The 26313-nt window shown below is 42.8% G+C and overlaps 1 protein-coding gene across 23 annotated transcripts in view; it reads right to left on the bottom strand.

Annotated features, from left to right (window-relative positions):
* KCNMA1 (potassium large conductance calcium-activated channel, subfamily M, alpha member 1) overlaps window positions 1–26313 on the bottom strand; it is a 1059824-nt gene that overhangs the window by 146904 nt on the left and 886607 nt on the right. For 21 of the 23 annotated variants that reach the window (XM_006887494.1, XM_006887495.1, XM_006887496.1 and 18 more), the window contains one exon: window positions 16289–16382. In XM_006887494.1, the coding sequence (XP_006887556.1) occupies window positions 16289–16382 (94 nt within the window). Of the gene's footprint in view, window positions 1–16288; window positions 16383–20879; window positions 20967–26313 lie in introns of all 23 variants that reach the window. The other 2 variants (XM_006887488.1, XM_006887497.1) reach the window with 1 other exon arrangement.

Genomic DNA, 26313 nt, shown 5'->3' with positions numbered 1-26313 from the left:
TGACACACACCTCTCCTGATTTTTAAACCATGCAGTATTTCCTCTGTTCTGTTTAGAAAACTGTTTCTTGGTCTATGTATAGCATTAGCATAAGCAAAATTAAGTATTCTGAGATTCTCATTCTTCTCAGTGTTAGCCCTAATTTGTTATGATCCACACAGTCAAATACCTTTGCATAGTCAAGAAAACACAGATCAGTATCGTTCCAGTATTCCCTGCTTTCAGTCAAGATCCATCTGACATCAGCAACGCTATTCCTCATTCCACGGCTTCTTTTAAATACAGCGTGAATTCTGGAAGTTCCCTATCAATGTACTATTCCAGCCATTTTGCCATGCCCCTCCCCTCGAAAGCAAGTGTTATTGTCATTTTATTAATTGAGTACTAATATACCTAAGTATTCTTTTTATCCTGTTGGGCTGGGGTGCTTTTTTCACATTGTGTCTTATATGATAATTCTCATATATTTTGTCTTATAAGATTAATCATCATTGATCTATGCCCATTATTAACCTGTCTTTTCAGATTCTCACTGTCCTAATTGTAATAATCTTCAGCAGGATATTACTTGTAGGTGATACTGTTTGTTAATTTTCACATTCTGCTCGGTCAATATTATGTGGAACAGAGAAAAATACGGATTTCTTCCAGTCAGTAAGCCAGGTGGCTCTCTTCCAAATTTCTTGACATAGGCAAGCTCACATCAAAGGCTATAAATAGATGTTAAAACACTTCCAATGATACAAGTCTCTATTCGGACTGATAGAGATCACAATGAATTCCAACAGCAGGATAGAAACCAGAGGAGGGTTTTTTCTTTATTAAATTCCCTCTACACTATAGACTTCAACTGGTTTGAACTTTTTCCTTTGTTACTATCAAGAACCATGGCAATGAAGAAAAAAGCTCAACACAATTGAAGACTGTGATGCTGAGAGAATTTAATAATAAACAAAAGATTATAAACAAAAAAAAAAACCAAAGCCATTTCCAACAGTTGATGCCAATTCATAGTGATTCCAGTTGAGTAACAGTAGAATTGTGCTCCATAGGCTTCCCAAGTGACTGATATTCTGGACATAGATCACCAGACTTTTCTTCCCAGGTACCTCTGGGCAGACTGCCTGGCAACTGAGTATCCACGCACCCATCACAGACCACTTAGCTGCAGCCAGGCATCCATTCATCCACCAGGAATCTCTTAGATGAAACAAAGCCCTATACCAGACACTGTTAAGTCACAAACTGTATTTACAGAATACACACTGTAATTCCCTTCTCCTTTAAATGCATCCTTCTATCCATTCATCTGAGCTCTGGTGGCTTAGTAGTTGCACTGACAATTCAAAGGCATATGGTTTGAATCCACCAGCTGTCCACGGGAAAAGATGGGCAAATGCTCCTGTGCAGTTTACTGCTTCCGAAAACCTGGCCAGCTGTCAGTCAGTTCCAACTTGATGGTAACAACAAAATCCCTTACACACATACATTCAACCTAACTATCCATCCACCTATAGTCTCTGGGTGATATTAAAGCTACTGACTGAAACATCAGATGTCAGGATCAATGCGGAGACGTCACAGAAGAAAAGATCAGCACTCTACATCTGAAAAATCAGCACTGAAACTCTATGGAGCAGAATTCTACTCTGACACCCATTAAGTTGTCATTCCAGGGTTGATACAAGGGCAACTGGTAGGTGGCCATAGGCTTATCTTTAACAATGGGGAAGAGCAAACTGTCTAATGTTTACAGCAACTTCTGCTTCTAAATACGGACACACCTCAAAGATATGGAGGGAAGACTTGAAAACCAGCACAACAAAGTGAATCACAAGAATTTGTTCATTTCTTAATTTGCGCCACTGTTAGAACCTCTACTTGGAATATTATTGCTTTTAATTTTTGACTCATGTACTTTTAACTTGTTAGTTAAATCTGTGTCTTGGAGGCTGCAACAGTTCCATGATACATCTTCAAGGATATGAACTTGTACGGCTAAGCACAATTGATAACAGTGCATCTAAATTCCAAAATCAATCTCCACAATAGTCTACGTGTTTCCTATTGCCAAAGGGGCCCTTTAGGGTAGTGAGAGAAGATCTTCACAATGAAACCCTTTTCAGCAGGAAGTAGCTAAAAGAATACGCTGTCCCCTTTTCCTTATGAATCAGGGTGAAGTCTCTCTCAGGGAGGAGTGATAGGGAATGGCAAAGGACACACTGACAAAGGAGATTAATCAGAACTGGCTTTGACAAGCACTGTGGCAATGGGACAATTAAAACAGACTTTGAAGGGGGGGAAAAAAAGAGGAAAGTATGGGGTGGGTAGAGAAAATAGTGCAAGAATGAGTGAATGGAAATCCAAAATCTCTGCAAATGTTCATTAAAATTAATAAAATTTAATAAAAATTTAAAAAATAAATAAGTCATAAAAAAAAGAATTTGTTCATTTCCCAGAGCATGTAAAAATGATGTTCTCATTATTAGCGTAGTCCATTAAATGCACAATAACATTGTAATAAAAGATTGAAAGATTATGAGGATTACCAAAATATAACACATAAAATGAAGTGAGAGTATGTTGTTGGAAAAATGGTGCTGATAAGCTTTGGTTTGTGAAAAATTATGTATCTGTGAAGTGCAATAAAACAAAGGATGCCTGTTTCTGGAGTTCAGATTAATAGAAGCAAGTATAAGCATTTTCCAGCAAGCACCCCAAGCAATGCGGCCATGCTGAGGGGAAGAAGGAGTGGGAAATACATGGTCATGGAAAGGAGGACCGTGGGAAGTCTCTAGAATAAAATCAGCCAACATCGTTGTTTACAGGATGATGGAGAGAACCATTTCCAAAGGCTCTCAGACCACTCTTCATAAACCTTTTAGTTGAAACTAAGGGCCAATACAAGTGTTGATTAGTTATGTCGTGTATTTCCTCTACTCACTTCCTCTCCTAAAAGGCACCATAATCAAATCAAAGCTCATTTGTTACTACCTAGCTAGCCATTGTACTGGCCTTGCTCTAGCCTAATAGGTTACTCTACACAACAGTATATCTGCTGTACAGTCTACTCTGAAGAAAAGCAGACATAAAGCACCCTGGATTGCTTAGCTGATAGCCTAACTCCTTGCGAGGCCTTGTTCATTTAAGGGAAAAGATCCTGTCACCAGTTTAAGAAATACATAACATCCTCAAGAGCTTGGGCAGTATTTCCACCTCCCAGCATTCATACAGAACTACATCTGTTCTACCGGAGTGTGGAAACTTCTTCCTCTTTAATTTGCACCCAGAGTTGAGAATTGGTGCTGACGGAAGCCCAGCTCAGGCAAAGAGGAAGTCCGGATGCTGGCCAATTAATTGGTTGAATAGAACTAAACACTCAGATTTTTTTAATGAGTGGAAAAGGCCTACCTTTAAATTTTGACTCACTTATATTTGCTCTTTTGTGTCTTATCACAGTTTCTCCAATTATACAGGAGGGCTAATCAGCCACATTACTTAATGGACTCATTGTGAGGATTATATGAATAAATATTTGCCACATTTAACATAGAACTTGATATAGAGTATAGCACCACTAAGTGATAAGTATTATTATTATTATTATTGTTTATACTTAGCACTTATTCATGTATATGTAGCTCTATTTACAATGAAGGAAGACAAAAAAATTGAGCAGCTCACTAAAAAAGAGACACAGTTGCTACTATTCCATCTACTACACTGCTCCTGTTACTCAAAAGGAGCTCTGGTGGCACAGTGCGTCACATCCTGTGCTGGGCCCTGAAACATCAGTTGTTCAAGCTCATCCCCTGCTTCACAGAAGATGAGCCATCTCCTCTCACTAACATTTACAGCCGTGGGGACCTGGTGGAGAACGGTCATTCACCAGAATCAACTGGGCAGCAGTGGGTTTGGCTTGGTTTGGATCTTGAGCTGAATTTTTGCTAATGTTGTTGAGCTGAAATATTTTTTTATGTTTAATTACGGAATTATCCTAGTGACAGTTGTAACTGATGTCTATTATTATCAATCCTTTTGTACATTTTAGGACGGCCTAGCACATGATGTGTCAGGCTGCTAACGAAGGTCAGCAGTGTGACTCCACCAACGGTTCTGCAGGAGAAAGGTGGACAGTCCCCTCCTGTAAAAATGTATAGCCTCCAACACCCAATGGGAGGTTGCTACGAGTTACACTTGACCATAGTGCAGTGGGTTTCTTTTGTTCGTTTGTTTTTTGTAATATAGGCAAGGAGCCCTGGTGGTGTAGTGGTCAAGCTCCCACCTGTTCATTATCTGTGTTTCAAAGCCACCAGTCACTGCATGGGGGAAAGATGCTGCTTCTTTCAAAATTTTCAGCACTGAAAACCCCATGGCAACTCTAACGAGGGCTATTGGGTTGCTATGAGTTGGATCCATTCAATGATTTTAGTTTGTATGTATGGAAACAGAGTGGCTTGGTAAAGTGGCCGGGGCTTTGAACTAAGACGTGGCTAGATTGAAAGTCTGATTTCCCCACTGTACTTTCTTACTGCCACTGCCGCACAAAGTATCACAGGAAGTAGCTGCATCTTGTCAGTTCTCATTGGCAGTGCCTCAATGCCCAAAAAGAGAACAGTACTATGGAACTCTGCAGAAAATTCTTTGGAGCCCTCATCAGGGCATGTGCTCAGGAGAGGCTCAGTGATCAAGGTTGGTCATGCTTTTGAAGGCATCTTAGTTTAACCCTTTTGTGAACTGTGGGCCATACAGTGTCCACTTATGATTTTTGTCTCTGGAGTTTAGAGGAAACTTGCTATCCCACTTTTAGCACGTGCTGCCACCTGGTGGGTGCCTGTAGCCAACACCTCCTGGGACATATGCATCCCACTAATTGTCTCAAAAATCCCTATTATCTAAAGCCAATTATTTTTCATTTTACCCAAAAGACTTTCCATGATTTTGACCAAAAAAAGGGGGCTGAAATTTCAGTCCTGAAAGGGTTAAAAACGCCCATAGTTTGGTTTTTTTCTCTTCTGTTTTTAACAGCTGAGAAGTTCTAGGGAGTTGAATTTTTTATACCTTTGTTCCCTGCATCTCCGCTCACACCTCCAATGTCCACAGCTAGAAATTAAGCACGGCTGACTTCAAATAAAGAAGAAAAGATGGTTGTTTTGAGGGTTTGCGGAGCACAGAATGCCACTTGCCATCAATTAATCTCCGGAAGTGAACTAAATGCCACGCTACAGCAGAGACACAAAAAGCTTGCCCAGAAGGCAACAGCCTGGAGCAAAACCACAAATCCCTTCTCTTGAAAACCTGCTGTGAGGATGCACCATCACATTTACAGAGCACAGCTCCTCTCATGGGCACAGGCAGCAGGTCCTAGCTTGTTCTATGGCCGTGGTTCCATGCTGGATTTGAGAAAGTTACACTCAAGTACAAGCAAAGAAACAAAATGCTAGAAAGGAGGAAAACGACAAAATATGATCTAAAAATTGCACCCTTTTGTCTGCTTGATTCTCATGACCTCATCTTTGAATCCCATGATAAGGGCTTGTCTGTCTTACAAACAACCCATCTCAGTTGAGACTGATCTGCAGTGACCTCTCTGGGGAATGTTATGTTGTAAGGTGTCATTGAGTTGATTCATATTGACCCCATGAACCACCTTCTCCTATATGAAATGAGAGGCTTGATACAATATAGGAGAATTTCTTATCCCTATGCAAATTCTTAATGCAAATAGGAGCTCTGTGGCCTTCTGGAAAGGAACTGCACTGCAATCCAGAAGGCATGCAATTCAAATCCACCAGCTGCTTTGTGGAAGAAAGATGGGCAATCTCCTCTCACATGATTAACTGCCTCTGAAAACCCAATGGAGGGTCAACTATGTGTCAGTTCTGACTTTACAGTACACAAAAACAACATGCAAATCCTTAAATACGAGTGGCAAAAGTCAACTCAGGCCATTTCTCAGACCCTGATATTTAACGCGCATTTGTCATGTAGTCATCTTTGAGAATCACAAGCTAAAAACTAAAACTAAAACACACAATTGTTATCGATTCTTCCTAAACCAAACCAGTTTCCATCACATAAACTCCAACTCAAGACAACTCCATGTCAGAATAGAATTCTGCTCCATAGGGATTTCAACCTCAATTCCCAAGTTTTCAACAGTAGACTGTCAGATCTTTCCTCCAATATACCTTTGCCTTTGTTGTTAGGTGTCATTGAGTCTAGTGCCCTCTGAACAATAGATCTAAATACTCCTGTGTCATCTTCACTATCTCTGACACACTCAGGCCCACTGCTGCCGTTACTATGTCAACCCACTTGGTTGAGGGTCTTCCTCTCCTTCACTATCCCCTCACCTTCCCAAACATGATGTTTCCAAGGAATACTCTCTCCTAGCAACATGTGCAAAGTATGCAAGATGAAGCTTTGCCATCCTTGCTGCCAAGAAGCACTCTGGCTGCACCTTCTCCAAGACATAACTATTTGATCTTGTGGCAGTGCATGGATATTCGGCACTGTTCTCCAGCAGCACTATTCAAAGGCACCCACTTCTCTTCTGTCATCCTCAGTCATTATCTAGCTCTCAGCAGCACAGCTTTGGATGAACTCAAATTACCCATCTTTTAGTCAGCATCTGAGAAAATGAACCATTTTAACAGGCAGGGACCCCGTGCTCCCCTTAGGAGATTCTACAGAGATGCGGCACACACCCTTTCAGAGACAATAGTATGCAGGCCTGTTTCATCCATGAAAGGTTGAGCTCCTTGAGAACAGGCTACTATTTTACTCCTTGGTGTATCTCCAGCATTCAGTAGACAGGATACAGTACGTGCCCAATAACTGACCAACCAGCAGATGAATGATCTCTTGTCTCCAAACACCTCAATGAATCCTCAGAGACTCCCCGTACCTTTCATGGAAGACGAGAGAACATGACCACTGAGAGCTCTCTCACTTTGGTTATGTTGTGATAGCCTGATTTTTCACTTCCAGGGACTGTAGCTGAATTAGAGTACAGAGCTTCCCCACTAAGAATGAGGATATCAGAAACTGACTTGAAGGGAGACTCTGAGATAAAGTTCTGAGCAGTCAAGTTTGCAGCTGCTGTCACAAGAATACACATGCCTGACATCAGCCAGCTGAGCTATTTTTCAACTTTTTTATTTTTTGGTGTCTAAACTTTTATTATGATTTAGGTGAAGGTTTACATAGCTGGTCAGTTTTTCTATTCAACAATTCATACACATTTTATTTCATGTCATCAATTGCAATCCCCAAATGTAACATCACTGGCCCCACCCCCTTGTTCTCTATTTCCATTCCTCCTTCTTTCTAATCTTTCCTGCCTTCTGGATTTTGTCCTTGAGCAAATGTTGCCTTTCAGATGCCAAATGCTCTAAGGAGGATGTAGCTTCCTAGTTTTATTGTACACCTTATAGACCTGTCTGTCTATTTTTTAGCAGAAAAGTGAGCCAGTAGGGTGAGTTCAGTTCAGCTCTAGGTCTGAAGGATGACACAGGACTACAGTCTCAGGCCCAGTAGTATGTATCTGACCAATGTACAAGGTCTTTTTTTTTCCCTAACTTCGAGTTTCGGTTCACTTTTTTCTTCCATTTTGTGTTGATGTTTGTTGTTGCTCTTAGATGTCATCAAATCAAGCACAACTCATAGAGACCCTATGAATAAAAGACCTGAACACCGCTCTAGCATACTGTACCATCCTCACACTTCCTGACACAAGAGTCCACTGCAGCAGTCATCCTGTCAATCTACCTGGTTGAAGGTCTTCTCCTTCACCAGCCCTCCACCCTTCCCAGCAGCATGTCCTTCTCTAAAGAATAGCACCTCCCAGCAACTTGTCCAAAGTATGTGAGGTGAAACCTCATTATTCTCACCTCTGAAGAGCACTCCAGCTGCACCCTTTCCAAGACATAACAGTTTATTCTCTTGGTCATCCATGGGATGTTCAGTACTCTTCTGCAACTTCCATTTTATACTCAATAAATTAAACTTATTGCTGTCAAGTTGGAACCAACTCATTGCTGACCTTCAGGTGGGTTTTCAGAGGCAATAAATTGCACAAGAGGTGACTGCTCCTCTTTCTTGTTTGGAAGAGCTGGTAAATTTGAACTGCTTGTCATTGTGTCAACAGTGCAACACTCTACCCACTGGGCCATGAGAGCCTCACTCTACACAGAACCTTCTGATGGAGGCCCTCTCAGAGTAGTTCGGAGTGGTAGCCGGGCACCATCTAGTTCTTCTGTTCTCAGAGCTGTGGAGGCTGAGTTTCATGTGGCCCATTAGTCTTTGTCCATACATATTTTATTTTCTTCCTTGTTCAAAACAGAAGACTGATAGTTGTGCCGTAGATGGCTGCTCATAAACTTTAAGACCTGAGCAGGTAAAACATTTTTGTTGTGGACCACATTGTGCCTACTGACCTGCATATCCACCAAGACTATGATTTTTAAGCCCACAAGCCCAGTAATTCATTCCATCCATGTTTCTGGTTATGGCTAAGAAGTTTTCACAACTTTGACCTCTGTGTGCTCTACTATATTCATGGTGATATTTGCCAGATATGTAAATACATGTGTAGAAACATCCTTAGCCAAGCTGTATATATTCATGAACATAGTCTCATCCTATGTCCCATAACTACTGAGTTACATGTGATGTTGTTGTTGAGTTGTGTGCCACTGAGTTGGAACCAATCCATAGCTGACCCTTCAGTGGGGATGCAGTGGCAGTAAATCGCAGAGGAAGAGAATGCTTGTATTTTCCCCATCCTAACAGGTAAGCAACAATCAACAACTGGTGGTGCCAATTAAGTAATGTTTAGTTTAGGGATCTGCCATTCTCAGAGGAGGAAGACAAACCACTTCTTTTAATGTCTGAGAGACAACCCAAGAAATCTGACATGTTTTCATTCTAGAGGAGACTGTGCAAGATGCAGCTGAAATGAGAGAGCAAAGTAATGACTCTCCATGGAGTATGCATTCTGTCCAGGGACCCGAGTCAAGTTCATGCAAGGCTTGGTAGGCCTGCTCCCTTCCTGCAGGGCCTGCCACAAGCTCTTTGTGTGTTAAGCAGTAGATTGACTTTGCTAAGCTGCCAGCTCCTTCGTGTTTATTCTTCCCAACAGAAGGATTTGAGAGGCTGGCATTCTCTCCCCATGTCTGACTGGGCTCAACTCATCTTGCCATTTTCTATCACTAGATCCTTGCACACTGGCCGACTCTGACCTGTGTAATCCTAACAAAAACACCCCAGGATGGCTGTGAGTCAGATGGAAGGGAATGGGCCATAACAAGCAGATGAGTTTATTTCACTTAATCATCTGTTGATGCCTAAAAGGATCATCTCTTTTCCTCCCACTCATTCCCCCTTCCACTCAGGAAGGCTAGTATTTCTGAAGCCTCCTAACATGAAGGTTTTTTCCAAGTGTTCAACTTGTCCATTTCGAGTTCCTGCAACTTATTGCCTCCTCAGCTGGAGGCTATTTCTTTGTATAAATTGTCCACCTGTCATATCATACATCAATCACCCTGGTCACAGTATCCCACCTTATTTCAAGTCTCTCTGTAGTTGTTAGCTGTCATGGAACCAGCAGAATGCAATGCTGCCCTATGCTGTGTGATACCTGTCATCAGACTACTGCAGTCCCTAGAGATTGTACAGGCTGGTTTGTGGCAATCGACTGCCATGACTTACTTCATCTTAATCTAGAAGCTATGCTGAAGCTTGCACAGCATCTTAGCAGCATGCAAGCCTAATCTGACAAATGGGGGGAAGGTATAGGGGTGCATGAGGTTCACTAGCTGCAACTTGAACCCAGGCCCATCTCCTTTATTCAAGGTGAGCATTCTACCCCTGCACCACCAACATTCTCATTCCCAACACCTGGAAAAATGGGAATAACATGGACTGATACAAAAAATGTCATCTGTCTTTTTTGGGGTAAATATTCTATTCAATTATTCTGTAACAAATCCTGAATAAAGTCTGGCACCTAAAACGTTTCTATTGGGGCTGGTTTATCGCATTTATTTACACTTCTACATTTTCTCTTTTGTACTTCTTGGTTTATATGTGTGTAAGGAAGACTCTGATAGAAGATTTTAGACACTTCCATAAGTTACCACCAGTGATCTCCCCAAACATAAGTCAAGGCGTGATACTGCCTCCTCAAAGTCCTGGCAAGTTTCCTGAACACCTGGGAGAGGCAAGGCTCTCCATAACTGAATGCCAAAACATCGTTGTATTTTCAACTCCAGAAATGCCATTCCAAGGATCCCAGACAACTTGTTGTGAAATGAAAACTTGTCTATTTATTTCTTAGGCAAAATAGTGAAGTGGTTCACTATGTGTAAAAACAGTGAAGGATTAGAATCTAAACTACACAGGTTCGTATCTTCGTAGGTAAGCGAGACCTAATTATACTTTATATGAAACTTTCTATCTCTGTGCCTCAGCTTCTGCATCACTAATATGGGGGAAACAATACTACGCACTCCTAGGGTCATGCTGTTGTCGTTAGGGGCCATTGAGTCCACCAACTCATAGTGCTAAACTCTGCCCTATCCTCCTCCCTCCCCAGGATCTCTGATATGCTCCAGCCCACTGGTCCAGTCACTGTGTCAATCCATCCTGTTGAGGGTCTCCCTCTTTTCTCTGACCCTCCACTTTTCCCAGCATGATGTTCTTTGCCAAGGACTGGCCCCTCTTTAACAACATGCCCAAGTTATTCATACTTCCTTCAAGATAAATTAGTTTGTTCTTTTGACAGTATACAGCATATTCAACACTCCACCAATACCAAAATTCAAAGACAATTGATTCTTCTCGTGTCTTCTTTATCCATTGTCCAACTTTCAGATCCACAGAAAGCAACTGAAAAGATCATAGTTTACATTAGGCACACCTTAGATTTTAAATTGACATCTTTGTTCTTTAGAACTTGAGAGAGGTCAGTGACAGCAAATTTCTCTATTGAAACACATGTTTGATTCCTTAAATACTGATACCATGTATATTGATTGTGGATTAAAGTAAAAACAACTTCAGTAACTTGAAGTCTCCTTCATTTTCTGTAAGAATGGTTGTATAGTTTGTGTAACACACACTGTTAATGAGTCTTCCTCTCAACTTATTTCCACATTTTTCTCCATATAGTCCAGCTTCTCAGCATTCAGACTGAATAGGTATGAAGGAAGAATACAACTCTGATACACATCTTTCCTAATTTTAAATCATGAAGTGTTCTTTTGATATTAAATACAGTATGCTTGACTTTCTGCTTGGACAATTGCTTCTTAGTATAGAGTCATTGTTTTTGTTGTTGATTGTAGTTGAGTAGAGTATGACTCATAGTGACTCTATGAACAAAAGGCCTGAAGATTTTTTATAACTCTCAACATTTATCAAAATTCATAGAGTTTCCAGAGGCATGTTACTTAGGAAGTCAGTATAGGATCATAGTTAGAGTTAAATTAATTAATAGAAGTAATGCTTTAGGGAAAATGCTTGCATCATCACTCAATGCTAGGCTGAATGAGATCTCCCTCACAAACCAATGTCAGCCTCCAAAATCAGAGCCAATCACAAATTGTACTGTTCTCACAGTTCAATCTAGAACCCCCAAGTTCCTCTTGTTGTCTTTTGCTGTGTGTGACTATCTCCTGTGAGAGATCTAAAAACAAGAACCTAGTCTAATCCACCTGTCTTTACATTCCTCCAAGACCTTCCCTACCATCTTGAGTATAATTGTCATTGTTGTCAGTATGTGCCCTTGGAGTTGGTCCCAACACATGATAAATCCACATACAATTAGATTCAGACTACTATTTTGGTCCAAATAGCTTTCTCTGGTTGATTTTTTTAATATGCACACTCAGACTTTTCTTCCTAGTGTGTCTTAGCCTGGAAGTTCATCATCATAGCAACATGAAAGTCTTCACTGGTAGGTGGACTGTGGTATGACATGCACTAGCCAGCAATCAAATGTACCACAGAGAGAATCAGAATTATATCATGAACCACCACTGCTCTCCTTGTATAAAGTAAAATTTCATGAAACATTTTCTGAATAGGAATATAATTCATTAATTTGATAAAAGGAATAGCAGTAGCAGGCAGCTGAAATGCATGGCCTTCCTGAGTTCCCTTTCAGGATATAGTATTTGAGCTAAGGCATTTATTGTATAGCAAATAATAGCAAAGAAATATTCTCATCATCAGAATTTGGATGCAATAACTCAAAGGTGGTCACAGATGAACTGAAGTGATTGGAATTGGGGTTCATTCCTCTAGGACCTGTCTGTACACAACTGGTCAAAACACTGCCTTCTACGCCTGAGACTTTCTGGAAAAGTCTCCACTGGTTTTTCACTGTGGTCTATAAAGTCCCACACTGAAGAAGCACTGGCTTGGATATTTAGAGAGAAAGTTGCTGCCTCTAAGGTCTTAAAAGAGAAGAAAGGCACATCATCTCTCTTTGTTGTTGATAAGTGCTGTTGAGTTGAGTATGAATCAGGGTGAGCCTATGAACAGCAGATCTGAACCCTGTCCTATTCTATACCATCCTTATCATCTCTCTTTAGAAAACAGAAATCCCCAGCTTAGAACACACTGAGCAATAGGGACCCACACGTAGAAACCTCGGAGGGGCTCCTTGAGCATGTCCATGTGATGATAAGAGACCGGGAAGGACGGACAATCACAGGCAGGTCGATGGTGACGGATCTGAGAACCTTCACAAACATTACTCCTTGGTGGATGTGGTGCCAAAAGTGATTATTACACGTGCCCAAGCTCATGGCTCAGACACTAGCCATTTGGCTCCGTCTGGCTGAGAGAGTTGTTTTCTGTCAGGGAGACTAAAAAACACACTGCATCAGGATCCAGACACACAAAACGAGGCTGTTCACTTAATGACTGTACGGAGAGTTAAGTGACACTTAAAAAACAGGGTAAGCCTGATAGGAGAACAAAGGGGCTACAAAGCCTATTAGTGTCAGAGTCCCCGTGGCATTTCACGAGGGCAGGTGATTTGGAAGGCATCCTCATGCAGGAGCCTGCTTTATCTGCAGAGGCTGCAGTGGTCAATTAAAGCCAGTCCTCATCCTTCCTGAATGCTCAGGCCTCGTGGAGGGGCTGCTGTCACTGTCCATAGGCCACTAAAACCTGCTGTGATTGATTCTGCTCAAACGGCAGGCCACACACTCACTTCCAAAATTCCTCTCAAATAACTCATTAGCTTCCTTTATAGATTGTTCCAGACCTAAAGAATTAGGCCTGGGAGTCATATCTTCTGTGGAATAGAAAGGACGTGTATGAAGAGGTGGAGGGAGCTGGGAGGTGCAGTATGAGTCCCTCTGTCTCCTGCCATCAAAAAGAAGGCTCTAGCACAAGCCAGTCCTGGTAAGCTCACTAGCCAGGTCAGTTTCAAATGCAAAAAGGCCATGGGTTCTCCACCCACACACTGAAAGGGAAGGCAAGCAGAGATTGGGCATGAAGCATTAATGGTTTCCTGGAGGGGTTTTTGTCTTCCACACAGGAGATTTGGGTTCAATTTCAACCTTACATGCAGCCGACACCCCTTTCCTGTGCAGACTTGGGCACTGATATGAAACTAAACAGGTTTAGTGAAGCTTCAGACTAAGATGGATGAGGAAGAAAAGCCTGGCAATCAATGTCCAAAATTCAGCCAATGAAATTCAGCAGCCCACACAATCCTATGGGTAACTGATTAGGAGGATGGCACGGTACAGGGCCACATTTCGCTCTGCTGTGCATGGGCTCGCGCTGAATCAGTGTGGCAGCTACCACCACCACCACCACCGTTAGGCAGAGTGTCAAGGGCACCTTGGACAGAGGAAGGCATGAATAAAAGAGAAGGGCCTCAGATTTCTGGCTAGTCTGTGGGATGATGACCTCTGTAGGCTGATGGAGAAAAGTGCCCAGCAACAGAAGCACTGGCCACAGCTGCCCAAAGGCACCAACACGAGAAGGCCGACTTCTGTAGCTGGCAAGTTTCAGCTCACCGCCTGACCCCCGTTTAACAATTCTGATGTACCAGAGAACAGACAGCTCCAGCCCAAGGATGCCTGCCTCCCTCAGTCCCTCTCCGGCAGGCAATGAAAGCAGGATCCACTTTGAAAATTCTCCCCCATCATGCAAACTGACACAGGCATGCTTTTCAAAAACCCACAGCCAATCTGTTGATCATTACTTATTTACAAAGGCCTTCGGGCAGAAAGTCCTGTAAAAACCATGCTTGATACGGTATACACTAGCTTTTTCTGCTTGTGGAAAAAAAGTCCCCCCAAGGCTACCTCAAACCATCACTTTCTATTGCACATAAAATGTAGCATGTAACACTAAAGTATTTAATATATGTGGTATAATATATCTACAGGAAGGCATTTGTGTAGAAGTATGTTAGCCTGGATTTGGTAATTTGATGTTTTGCTGAAGGCTACGACTTAAAAAAGCCTGCACCTCGTACAGAAGACCTGTCATCTTGGTACCCAAGAGCCAACAGAATAAAGAAGGACCCTTAAGCAGCAAAACTCTGACACAGCTTTGAAGCATATGAAAACAGTATAACTTCTCAGAATTATTATTACTCAACATCAAAGAAACGAGCCGTACTTTACATAGCAAACAGGGACAGGGAATTCGGCTCCAAAGGTTGGAGATTTTTCAGGCGTCTCTTTACTTATTTATTTGTGTCTCTAAATTTAAGCAAAGCAGAGTGCCCGAGCCTTTCTGTACTTTAAATGGATAAAACTATTAGTGTTAGATAAGGCGATTACCTAAAGGTGAGTAAATAGCAAATAAACGCTAGCATGACAACTGGCGCCATAAAAATGAGGAGGTTGGCAGTTGGCGCATTTTATCCCTCCCCATAAACTGTAAACAAGCATGTAAATCAACAAGCTCCAAGCAAGGCTGAGTGAAGGGGAGGGCAGAGAAAACTTTTCAAGAAATGGTGAGCAAGAAGAGTTGGTCTAGTGGAGGCAGGGGTAGGATGGGCGAGTCTATGATTGAGAACCAGCAACCTCAAATCCAGAAGGGAGGACTGTGCTGCTCACAGCCCAGAAGGATGGATGTGGAGGGCTGGGGACCTGCTGATGTGTGTGAGAGGGAAGTGGGAGTGGGAAAAGCATCCTTGTTTTCTTGTGATAACCAAAGGAGAGGAAGTGACCAATGGCAATGAGAAGAGGATAATAGCCACACAAAGGGCAGTGTCTCCATGTGACCACCTTAACCCTGGGTGGCAAATCAGACAGCGAAGGGAGGGAATGTGGGGTTGTCTAAGCTGGGTGGTACCTCAGGCTTGCAGAACAACATACACAGCAGTGAGTAAGCAAGGCCTGGCCATCTGGTCCCATGAAAAGAAAGCCCTGTGGAGCCCTTGTGCTCTGTTAGCACGGGGGCCACTGGGAGAAGGAACTGACTCAGCGGCAATGAATCTGGTTTTGGAAAATGAATAAAAGACACAGAAAGGTAGAGGTGGGGGAGAGAGAGAGAAAGACAGAGCTGAACTGACCAAGATTAGGAACCTGTAGAATTCTGAGGAAAAATGGGGTCCCAGTTGCCAATTTCTAGAAGAAGCTTCGTCTTGAGAAAGAATGATGGAGACAGAGAAGCAAGCACGCTGTATTTCATAATTAATATTGCTTTTAGCCTGTGCAGAACTGGATTACTTTTGAACTTTGCTTTGGCAAGTCCACAGATTATTGGGCGCTTTTTTTATCAGTCAAAATCAATTAATGGAAATTTGATTTCAATCGACAGGATAAAAGGAAGGTAATCTTCAGGTTCATTTTTGATTGTGATGATACATCTCACATATGGCCTTAAGTACAGAAAACAGTCCTCGGAGGGACTCCAGCAGAAAGAGACTTGCCGGAGGCAAGCTCACCACACGAGCGCCTCTGATTGGGTCCCACCGTCATTAGTGCCACTGCTGTTTAGGAACTACACACAGACAGGACACGGTGACAGCTAAGACTTTAAAGCCTATGTATTTTTCAAACAGCTTTTCAAACTGTTTTTCATGACAGAATTTTTTCAGCTCTATCATTAACTGCTGACAAGCTGACAGAATAAATACTCCAGCCTTTAAGAAGCCATCTAATGATCTCGCTCCCTCCCCCTGCCTCGTTCTTGCTAGGGATGGAGGGGAGGCAGGCACAGGACTGGAGTGGGGGTGGGGAGGGGAGAGATGTGGGGGTACCAAATTGCTAGAGGGGGGACCCGCCTGTGTCCCTCTCCTTACCTCATCAGCTTGGGCGAGGAGCTGGGCGAATTCCGCATGCCTCCATTCCGTTGCTTTTTTTTGGGCGACAGCGTCGACGGCTGCTCATCTTCAACTGGAAATACAGGCAGCTCATGAGATTATGAACAGTGTGAGGGAAGACTGTGAAATACAGGCAGGATATCAAAGGACATACACTCAAGCCTCAGTCACTCACTAGTAAATCATGGCTGTCCCTTTTCAGGCTCCGGTGATGGAGACTGAATGCGTTAGTCAAGGAGGCCAGCTGAGGGAGGCCAAAGCTCCCCCTCTTGACACTGCAGCGTTTGAACATGCACTTTAAACAGACTAAAACAGTTTGTAAACATCCCTGCCGTAAGAACAAAAGAAATCAGCATTTATCTGCATGTAGAAAAATACAAAACAAACAAAAACCAAAACAAGCCCAAAACAAAATAGAGAAGCACTCAACATTATTCTTAGAGTTAATTTGGGGCAAGTTGCTTTGCTGGGTCATCACATGGGTTTTCTCCTAACCAGAATCACAGATGATATTTGAAATAGCGGCATCGTGGCTGCCTGTCTGGTGCCTGTCCAAATGAACCAACTGGTTCTGAATCCTTGCATGCCACAGAAGGAGCTTTCAAAAGAGGCAAGGAGTCAAGGCCTCAACAGCAACATTTCAGGCCCTAAGGACTGGGAATGCTGGGGAATGCCAGCTCAAGAATTCCCAGCCCAACTCAGCTCCTTCCTCTCTTCTTCTCAAGAGGCTGTGCAAAGGGAATCCTTTGTGGAGTGCCAGGAGCACTGGGGTTGGGGGTTTGGAGGCCAGCTGGAGGAGAGCCCCCACAGGGAGGAGAAGGTTGCCATTGAATGACATCTCTGATGATGCAGCAAGGGAAGAGTGGGTGCAGGAGGGCAGCATCTGAGACTGGAAACCACAGGCAGCTTTCCAAATGTCTGAACTGCACAGATCGCTAAGCAACGTGAAGCCTCCGCTCACAAACACAGCACACTCCACTGCTTTTGCCCAAAGACACCTACTAATAAGCTTTGTGGATGTATTAGCCCACATCATGCCTTTTCTTTTCTTTTTTTTTTTTAAGAGAGTTGCTTGATAATTAGTAGATGCGTACCCAGACTGTCACCCAGGGGCATCCACGGCAAGATTCTAGTCGTCTCTTCCCCACCCCCACTTTTCAAGCTAAAGCTGTAATGTCAAGAAAGGAAGAGAGGATCCTCCGATTCTTAGGGTTGACTGCGACAGACTTAGGCAGAAGCACCTCTGAAACAGCAGTTACCTTAAAAGCTAAGAAGAGAAACATTAGCAGTGACGACATCAAAAGCAGCTTGGTGTACATTAATGGTGCCCATGTCTTAGGTGGAAGAGAGTGTCATCTCAGCTTATTATTATTATTACTATTCATACTTAATATCATCCAGGAAGCCCCATTTGAGAACGTGCATTCTAAGACACTTCTCTGAAACCCCTACGTTCATTGGGCTATGGCAGATGGTTTCAGAGGTATTACAGTAACCTAATGACCCTTCAAACCTGCTCTATCACATTTTCCTTACTCCCCAACTGTACTGTCAGCCCGAGGTTGTCTTAAATCCTCAGGGGCCAAGAAGGTGGCGCGAGGTGAGAGTGATACCAGGAGCAATGATGGCGAGAGGGCACCTGCAGAGGCCCAGCTCGTTTGTTCTCCCACCTGCCCACCCCTTTCGAAAGGCCCCCCTCACTCACTTGATACTCCAGGCAGGAGCCGTGTGGCTGGGAGGATATCACATCTTATCAGAAATGAGTATCCACAGCAAATCACATAAAGACTAAACAGCACTTAAAAGATTAAAGGAAATAATACAAGCCACATAAATGGTATTGGGGGGAAAATCACTTAGAGTTGATATGCATCTTAGCGTTGATCTGCATCTTGGAGTTGATATGCAAGCAGGCACTCTAAGCTTGACCTGAATTCATCTTCCTTTCAAAGGGCAGGGGCTCTGCCATTCAGGGAATAGCAGAGGTAGGAATACTGAGCTAGCGTGACTGTGTGCTGTGTGTATATGTGTTCCCCTGGCACACATGTACGTAAGCACCCACACTTTTGTGCTACCCTATCTTGGGATGGGGAGGAATGTTTTGTACTAAGAGCAAGGTCGTCACCTTTTAATAAGGACCTTTGGAATCATATTGTAGTTCCAGTGGTCTACCTAGATCAGCTCAACAGCATCCCAGAGTAAATACCGTGTATGTTTGCACACATATATGAGTATGTCTAAGGGATACGTGTTCTATTTTCTCCCCCTATACAAGCCTTATAGTTATAAGGAAAAATATTTTTTACAAGTCTTTTATCTAACTTAGTCTATGACGGCTAGCTAGATCAAGACCACCAGATGTTGCACAAACCATGGTTTTATGCTATAATTCTATGATGAGTTAAAATCTGAATTTCTGGTGATTACCCTGCCTAACTCTTGTATCTCCCTTTACATTGGGTCAATAATGAACACCCATTCCCCATCCTTCACCCTCACAGTTCCCAGCCTAGCCCCCTGCCCCTGACCCCATCCCTGCTTTGTTTCAGTGCCCAGTATCCTTCCGCCCGGACACTCTGCTTACTTAGAGCAATCTTCAGATGGGAGCCCCTGCAAGTTAATAGTTGTTAGCCAGCTTCAGGGAGACACCTCATTTTGGTGGTAAAGTTATGCCTCTTTCTATGCAAGGAAACTATTTATTTTCATTGCACTCAGAAAGATCATCCATCATAATCATATTGCATTTAAACTGGGATTTGTTCTCTTAAATGAAACTCATGTTCAAAGGTTTCCTCCTGTGCTCACCGCCTGGAAATGCAGATCTGTTCCCTGAGGAGCTGGGGGATGTCTCCAGCTTAAATATATGAGCGCTATGTAATGGAGACCATTACAGATGGCTTCGATCCCACAAGAGAAGCAGTGCTGACTTCTTCTAAGTAGGATATAAACCATGCTTTATTATTATCTTTTCTGTGGAATCTTTTTCTGCATATTTAAAGAAAGCAAATCTAGGAAAACTTTTAGTTAAGCTATAACATAGAGTTTTCATTTCATGGCTTCTAGAACTGCGTAAGAAGAAAAACAGAATTAAAAGGGTGACTCGAACTTACTTATTTTCATGAAAGACAAATGCATTGAAGTAATGGGCCGCTACCTCATGACAACTCCCATTTACTGGCCTATATTTAACTGACTTTCTTGGCTAATTACTTCACCTCTCCCTCTCTTGAATTTTCATTTGTCTTCCTGCTGTGGAAGTCCCATGAAGATATGATCCTTGACAGAACCCTGACTTACCAGCTTCTTTACAACACAAACAAGTTGAGGAATCCAACATGGAATTTTTATAGGAGCTGAACTCCATCCAGTCTCCAAGTACTCATAAAATTCAAGGGCTTGTTTTTGCACATCCCTAAGTATAACACTTAATGTGCTGTTGTAACTTCCCAGCGCTCGCCTGTCTAATAGGCACTGAATCTAACAGTTTTACAGTGTGGGAAGACTCGGTACTAGGAAAATGTCAGGCAAGTCTAATGAGGCTTCAGATCCCCTGGTTTATGCTGGTGTTTAATTTAAAGTTACAATGATGTTTTAACATGTTTGCTTATACTTGACTAAAGAGGATTCATTATTTCAATGACATAACCTCCAGACAATGTTCTGGGAATTGATTTAAGATGTGGTGGTAATTCCAACAGCCTTAATGTAGAGTCGAACATCTGTAACAACATTTTACTCCACTTCTCATCGGCATTCTGTTTGCAAGTAAAGAAAAGGCAACGTCTTCCAGAAACCCTGGCCAGAATGCTGAGCTTATTTCAAGATGATCATATATTTTACAAGATCATCTTTAAAGAACCCTCTTTCCTTTCCTGCCTTAGCCAGGTTGCAAACACTGCCAGGGTTCACTACCTTTATTGGCAACTGGGGCAACAGATTATACAGCTTTCTAGAATATTTCAATCCCCCCACGTGATGAAGCCAGCTCTCAACCCCAGCCTGAGGCACATTCTTTCTTCCTTGTCTCTCCAACAGAGTTGAGGAGATGAAGCCTTCTGGGACTTAAAGGTGAATTTGCTGGCAGGGAGTTAAAAAATAGTTCAAAGCAAATAAACTCGGAAACGTCATAAAAAGCCAAACAACCTATAAACATGAGTCAACCGGCTATCTCCATTACATTATTAATCACCACATCTGGAGCAACTCACATCTGCACGCACTTAGCAGGTCATTAGTAATGTCATATTCACACTGGAATCACTCAGAGTAAGAGTCATGCAAAGTGGTTCGGAACACAAAGGCATCTAGCTAACAGGGCTTCCTTTGAAAGTTTAGAGCAAGCTGCTAGTTTGGGGTTGGGGTTGTTTTAATTATTATTTCTTGGTTTTTAATAGCTTTTGTGTTTGGTATTTTGCTGCCCAAGAAGCTAAATGCATGCTGAAAACCACAGGAGAGCATGTCTCTGGTCAAGTGAGCTCAGCATGTTAAGGTAACTGTGGACGGGTGTGGGCAGTGCAGACAGACACCCTTTGTAGTTATTCAAAGGGGATGGGTTCCAGTCTTCTTTCACCTGGCTCAGTCACAAGCCCAGAATTGGGAGCTGTTTTCTTGAACTCAAATGGGTCTTTGGGATAGCGTGCTCTAGCTCCGACAGGGACTGCCAAACAACGAGAAAGAAAAGGCAAATTAATCCCTAGTGAACGTTTTCGTTACAAAAGTTCCAAACCAATCTTAACATTGAACAGAATTGTGGCTTTGAACAAACATGGCGGTTTCTCTCCCATGGCTGCTCTGCTGTTTGTTCTTTGGTTTCATTATACCCTAATGATTTACCAGCATTCTTTGTGTTGCCATTGTCACTGTTGTCAATGAGGATAATGTGTGGGAATTTAGAAGTTGTTCAGTAAGTCTCCAAAACACAAGAGTTTTTCTGCTCCTTCACAACAGTAAAAGACATAAACAGCTCAGTTTGAAAGCAGGGTTGGATCCACTGTGTCCTGAAGTTTGCAAACATGACTGACCAATCTTTCCATGCCGGGACCTCAATACTCAGAGTTTGAATACCACTTTCCACCTCTAACCACTAGAGTGGTCAGACACCTTGGTTGTAATGATGTTTAATTTACATTGAACACCACAGGTTGGTCCTCCCACCCCCACCCCAGGAAGAGTGATGGCAAGCATCCCTTGTGTTATCAGTGAACTCAATGACAAGAGGGTGTGTCCCATGAATACCGCCTTATGAAGATTAAAGGGTTGGGCAGAGCGAGAGAGTGCCAAAGCTGAGATGAAGTAGTGTGACTTCTTTTGGCTGATCAAATCTTCTCCTAGGAAAATCAACCTCAGGTATGTCATCATACCACAGCCACTTGTTAACATTTAATTCACAACGGGCACAACTCCCAAGCTGAGCTGGCTTCTCTATAGTATGGCTTCTTGCAGCGTCTACCAGAAATTCAGGGCTAATTATCTCTCAGGATCTTGAAAATGTGACTACAAGGGCATGGTCACTATACTGGAACAAGGAGCGAGAACTGCCCGACAGAGTAACATTTCCTGTTTGGTTAATCATAGACTCCCAGAACTGAGTCTGACTGCCCACGGTCTCCAGATGTATCTAACACTCAACAATTTAACAACTGCTTTATCATAAGCATTATCAGGCAGGATAATTTGGCAACTCCTAGCTGAGAAATAGGAGAATATATATATATATATATATATATATATATATATATGAAAAGAAATATGCTATTATATAAACTAAAAATGGCCAAGTCTCTCAGAGGGGACCAGCAAGCCTGGCTCCAGCTGGGAGCACCCGCCTAGGGGGTTGGGGGGACTGCAGGGAGGAGTCTCTGGGGGCAGGGAAGGGGAGGCTTGTTGGAGCTTTCTCATTTCTAGCTTTTGTGGAGCTAATAGGAGAGTGGGGAGGGAGACTTTAAGGAACAATAGGTTATGTAGAAGTTAATCACAGGGTATATTTCTGGCTCTATTCACTGCCTAGGAAACCTGAATTGTGTAAGTTTGAGTCCATCAACACAGAGTAATGAAAGAATTCAGCTCCTACATGAGAGAGAGAAAAAAAAAATACTACCTAAATCTATTAACGGAAATCCACGTGACTTGGAATGCAATGTTCTGTACTGCAAGCTGCAGGCCAAATGGATCCTCTAGAGTCAAACTGGATGGACTGAAGGACTTTTGCATGTACAGATGCCGTCCTAAACCACACACCTCCCTCCTACTCTGTACAGACCCTGGTACAACAGCCACCAATGCCCATGGTCTCCAGAATCTCAGCTCACACATCTTCACTGAGAAGCCAACCTGCTCTAAGACTCTGTTCTGCTCAGTACGGGGTAGAAAACTCCTTCTGGAGACTAGCTGCTTGTGGTTCTTTGTGTTCTTTGAATAGACTATCTCTGTTACCTCAAGGGCAACAAAAAGACTCAAGTAAAGATCATGGAAAAGGAGCTTCTTGGAGATGAGACACCCACACAGATGAACAATGGAATTCTAAAAGCAGATATAATTGAAGTGAGAATAGAATTTTCCTGAATTTTTGCTACAGCATTTGGGGCAAGAATGGGAAGGAAGTAGAAGATGAAAAGTAGTTTCTCTTCTGTTTTAATTAAACTGGGAGAAAACACATACAGGAGTCCAAGAAAAAGAACCACTTCCAACTTTCTTCCTTTTCTCTCTATCATCTCTTTGCCCTAATGAAATGCTAAAGGCCTTAAGATCAAAATATAGCGAAGTGGCCTCGGCTGTGAAGACTGCGTTTGTGGGTCTGAGTCAGAGCAGGGAGGAGACCTGTAGCTTCTTGGTCCCTAAAACTCTCGAGTTGTATCCTTGTCTCTCTCAAGGCAAGGGTCAGCTAAGTACAGGCTGCCACAGGGTTTTACATGGTTCAGGAGCTAAGAATTATATTTATTTCCGTGACAGGGGCATGGGGCTGAAAATCAACATATTCAAGTTCTACACAATTCACATTCCAGCAGCTGTTAATGAAGCTTCTCGTGGCCTCAGCCCTCCGTTCACACACTGTGGCTGCTTGTACACCTCCATAATAGAGTTGACCGGCCGCAACAGAGACCGGATGGACACCGACTCAGAGATATTTACTATCTGGCCCTGGACAGGAAAGGTTTGCCAGCTCCTGCTCCACTTTATCTTCTCACACTTTCCTCAGCTTTCCAACTGTCAAAAAGGGATAGTGTTCTTCCCAACCTGCCAACACAGCCAAGCAATAAACAGAGACATAAAACCCTACACATGGCACCCCACAGATGAGGGGGAGAGGTTTAAGGGAGATGGAGGCTCTGTGATGTTTCTCCTCCCTTTTGCTCAACTTGCTGCAGGCTCCACTGGTTCCCTTACGTCTGGAAACCCAAGCCAGGTGAGCTCCCCATTTTCCAACTCAAGCTAGGTGAGATTCATCCTCCCAGTGCTTTGGAATCAAGGCAAACAACATCGACCACGAGCAATTCCTCAAAACTGTCAGTGTGTGCCGAGTCCACCCTGCACGAACCATGCACAAGACAACAGATTAACCATTAGACTAGATATGTTGAAAATATACAGCTTCAACCTTTCCCCAGCTAGCTCAGAGCAATATATAGATGATTATTTCAACCGTCAGCTGCCGCATAGATTTAAACCCCTGCACAATAACTCCTGGATTCATCTGCCCCTTGTCAAACTCACACAGCTTCAGTTGGAGGATACATGGTGTGGCAGTTTCACTGTGAACCCAGAATGATCCAGACGGCTGCTGTCTCTTTGTTAACAGGAAGCCAAACTGATGAGTTTGTAATGCATTGCTTATCAAAGGTAGTTTCAGAAAAGAAAATGTACCCCATCAGTTTGGCTAGAATCTCACATACACTAGGTTATGGGCTTAATGAGGAGCTCTCTCTTATTTTCTTGAGAAAATAGATAATTCTGTAGCCATCCCATTAAAGTCATTTTATGCCAATGAATTATGTATTTATGAATTTATAATTATCCTTGATTTCCCCCCCTCCTGCAGTATTCTTAATAAAACCATCAGCTGGAGACTACAAAGCGAAGGCGTGTAATAGATACAAGCACGCTAATATATTGTTAAAGCTAATGCTGATATTTTTGAGCTTTGTGTCTAAAATGATCATTGTGAGTAAAGGAATTGTTATTTTCAACCCATGTATTTTATAAAGACAAAATGGACTGTAATGGAATTTATGGAGCTTGAAAAGGAAGTCTAATACGGGAAGCCCAAGTAGAGTTGGTCTTACTGTAGGTCAGACTGGGCCTCTCTGAAAGGTAGTGAGAGAAGTCACTGATGAAGGGCTGGGTGCTGCTCCCCGCACAGTGGAAGCTCACAGATGGGAGCAGCTGCCCCTGTTCTGCTGTCCTTCCTGCCCACCCTGATTGGCTTGTGGAAGTCGGAATGTAAACACCAGCATGAAAGCAAATCCACTACTGGTTTTATCTTCCTTCAAAATTCTGGTATTTTGTTCAGCACAAATTTACTTCTTGCATTACGATTCTTAAAAAATAGCAATGCACTAAGCTATCATTTATCTTCATATATGATTGCTGAGATTCTTTCTTCAATCCTGAGTCCATGGCCAGGGCTTTCCTCCCCTCAGCCTCGTGCTGGTTCTGCCTTTTTTTCCAGGTGTCCTACCCACCTGGCTTCCTAAACAAGCCCTCTGACTAGTGTCTGTGATGTGCATCTGCTTGCTCCCCGCTTCAGGCCTGGACAAAGCAAACCTAAAGCAACAGGCATTTCTTTTGATCACTTCATACTGCTTGCATGAGATTGTTAAGGAAGGACCTTGTGAGAGGTGCTTCCTCCTGGATTTACAAATTGTCAGAAATCCAGAGGAGTGGAGAAAAGATCATGCTGCCTTAGGAATCTGAGATTTGCTACCTGCCCATGGTGAGAAATAGAAAAGAGGGAAGAGTTCAGGCCTCTGATGTCGCACATCAAATCCTCAGGGTTAACATGCTACGGATTTGCATTTCCACTGTGGGCCCAGAGTTTTTATTTGCTTATGTGTTTTAACTCGAATATTACCTCCCTTCTCTGTTTTTTCCCCCTTTCCTACTCCTAACCAGCTTTAGATAAACATGAAGAGCAGATGTCTTATTTTCATCTGGCAATTTAACATAGCTTTTGTAAAAAAATTAACACTTGTCTCAATAATTCTGCAATCTAAGCTCTGGTGGCCTAGTGGCAAGAAGCTGCACTGCAATCCCAGGGGTGCACAGTTCAAATCCACCAGATGCTCTGCTGGAGAAGGAGGAACAATCTCCTCATGTACCAGTCAGATCTGATTTGACGGTACACACACACACACACACACACACACACACACACACACACACAAAATAATTGAAAAAAAAAAATCTGCAATCTGAGGACCAGCTTAGAATTGAATTGTCCTGATGTGAAAGCCTGTTTTGTAAATCAAGACACTATATGTATTATTAGCATTGTCATTACTCTTGTTATCAACTAGTGCATAAACAGTGTATCTTTCCCTGTCCCAGTTGTATTAAGAGCCCCCTAGAATTCCAATATGTATTCCAGATGGTTGCAACGACACTTTCTCTAAACTCTGATAAAGGGAGAATGCATGGGCTTTCACTGCAACCCAGGTGCATTCCCTGGCCCAAAGAATGCTCTGTCAGAGTATTCGGAAATACTGCTTGCTTTTAACTCTGGGAGGTAAGGACCAGCCTAGCCTGTGATTTTGAACTGAGACAGAATTTAGTGTGAAGAAGGAAGTGGGTTTCCCGTGGCTGGGCCAGGATGGGCTTTAGGGATGTTCTGGCCTCCCTCTCTTGACAGATAAATAATAAGAAGTCAGGATTTCTGGCTCAAGGCTATACTAACGTGCACCGTGAGGACGAAGGCCTGGGCCTCCTGACTTCCCGCCACTGAGAATCTATACCTGGGGCTAATCCAAGGACACCGGCTCGAGCCAAGCCTCTGCCTGAGTCCTCGCCCT

The sequence above is a fragment of the Elephantulus edwardii genome, unplaced genomic scaffold (assembly GCF_000299155.1).
Source record: "Elephantulus edwardii isolate Elephantulus edwardi_28Jun2011 unplaced genomic scaffold, EleEdw1.0 scaffold00058, whole genome shotgun sequence".
NCBI lineage: Eukaryota > Metazoa > Chordata > Mammalia > Macroscelidea > Macroscelididae > Elephantulus > Elephantulus edwardii.
Note: the sequence above shows the minus strand (reverse complement) of the source record. Positions and strands in the feature narration are given on the sequence as shown.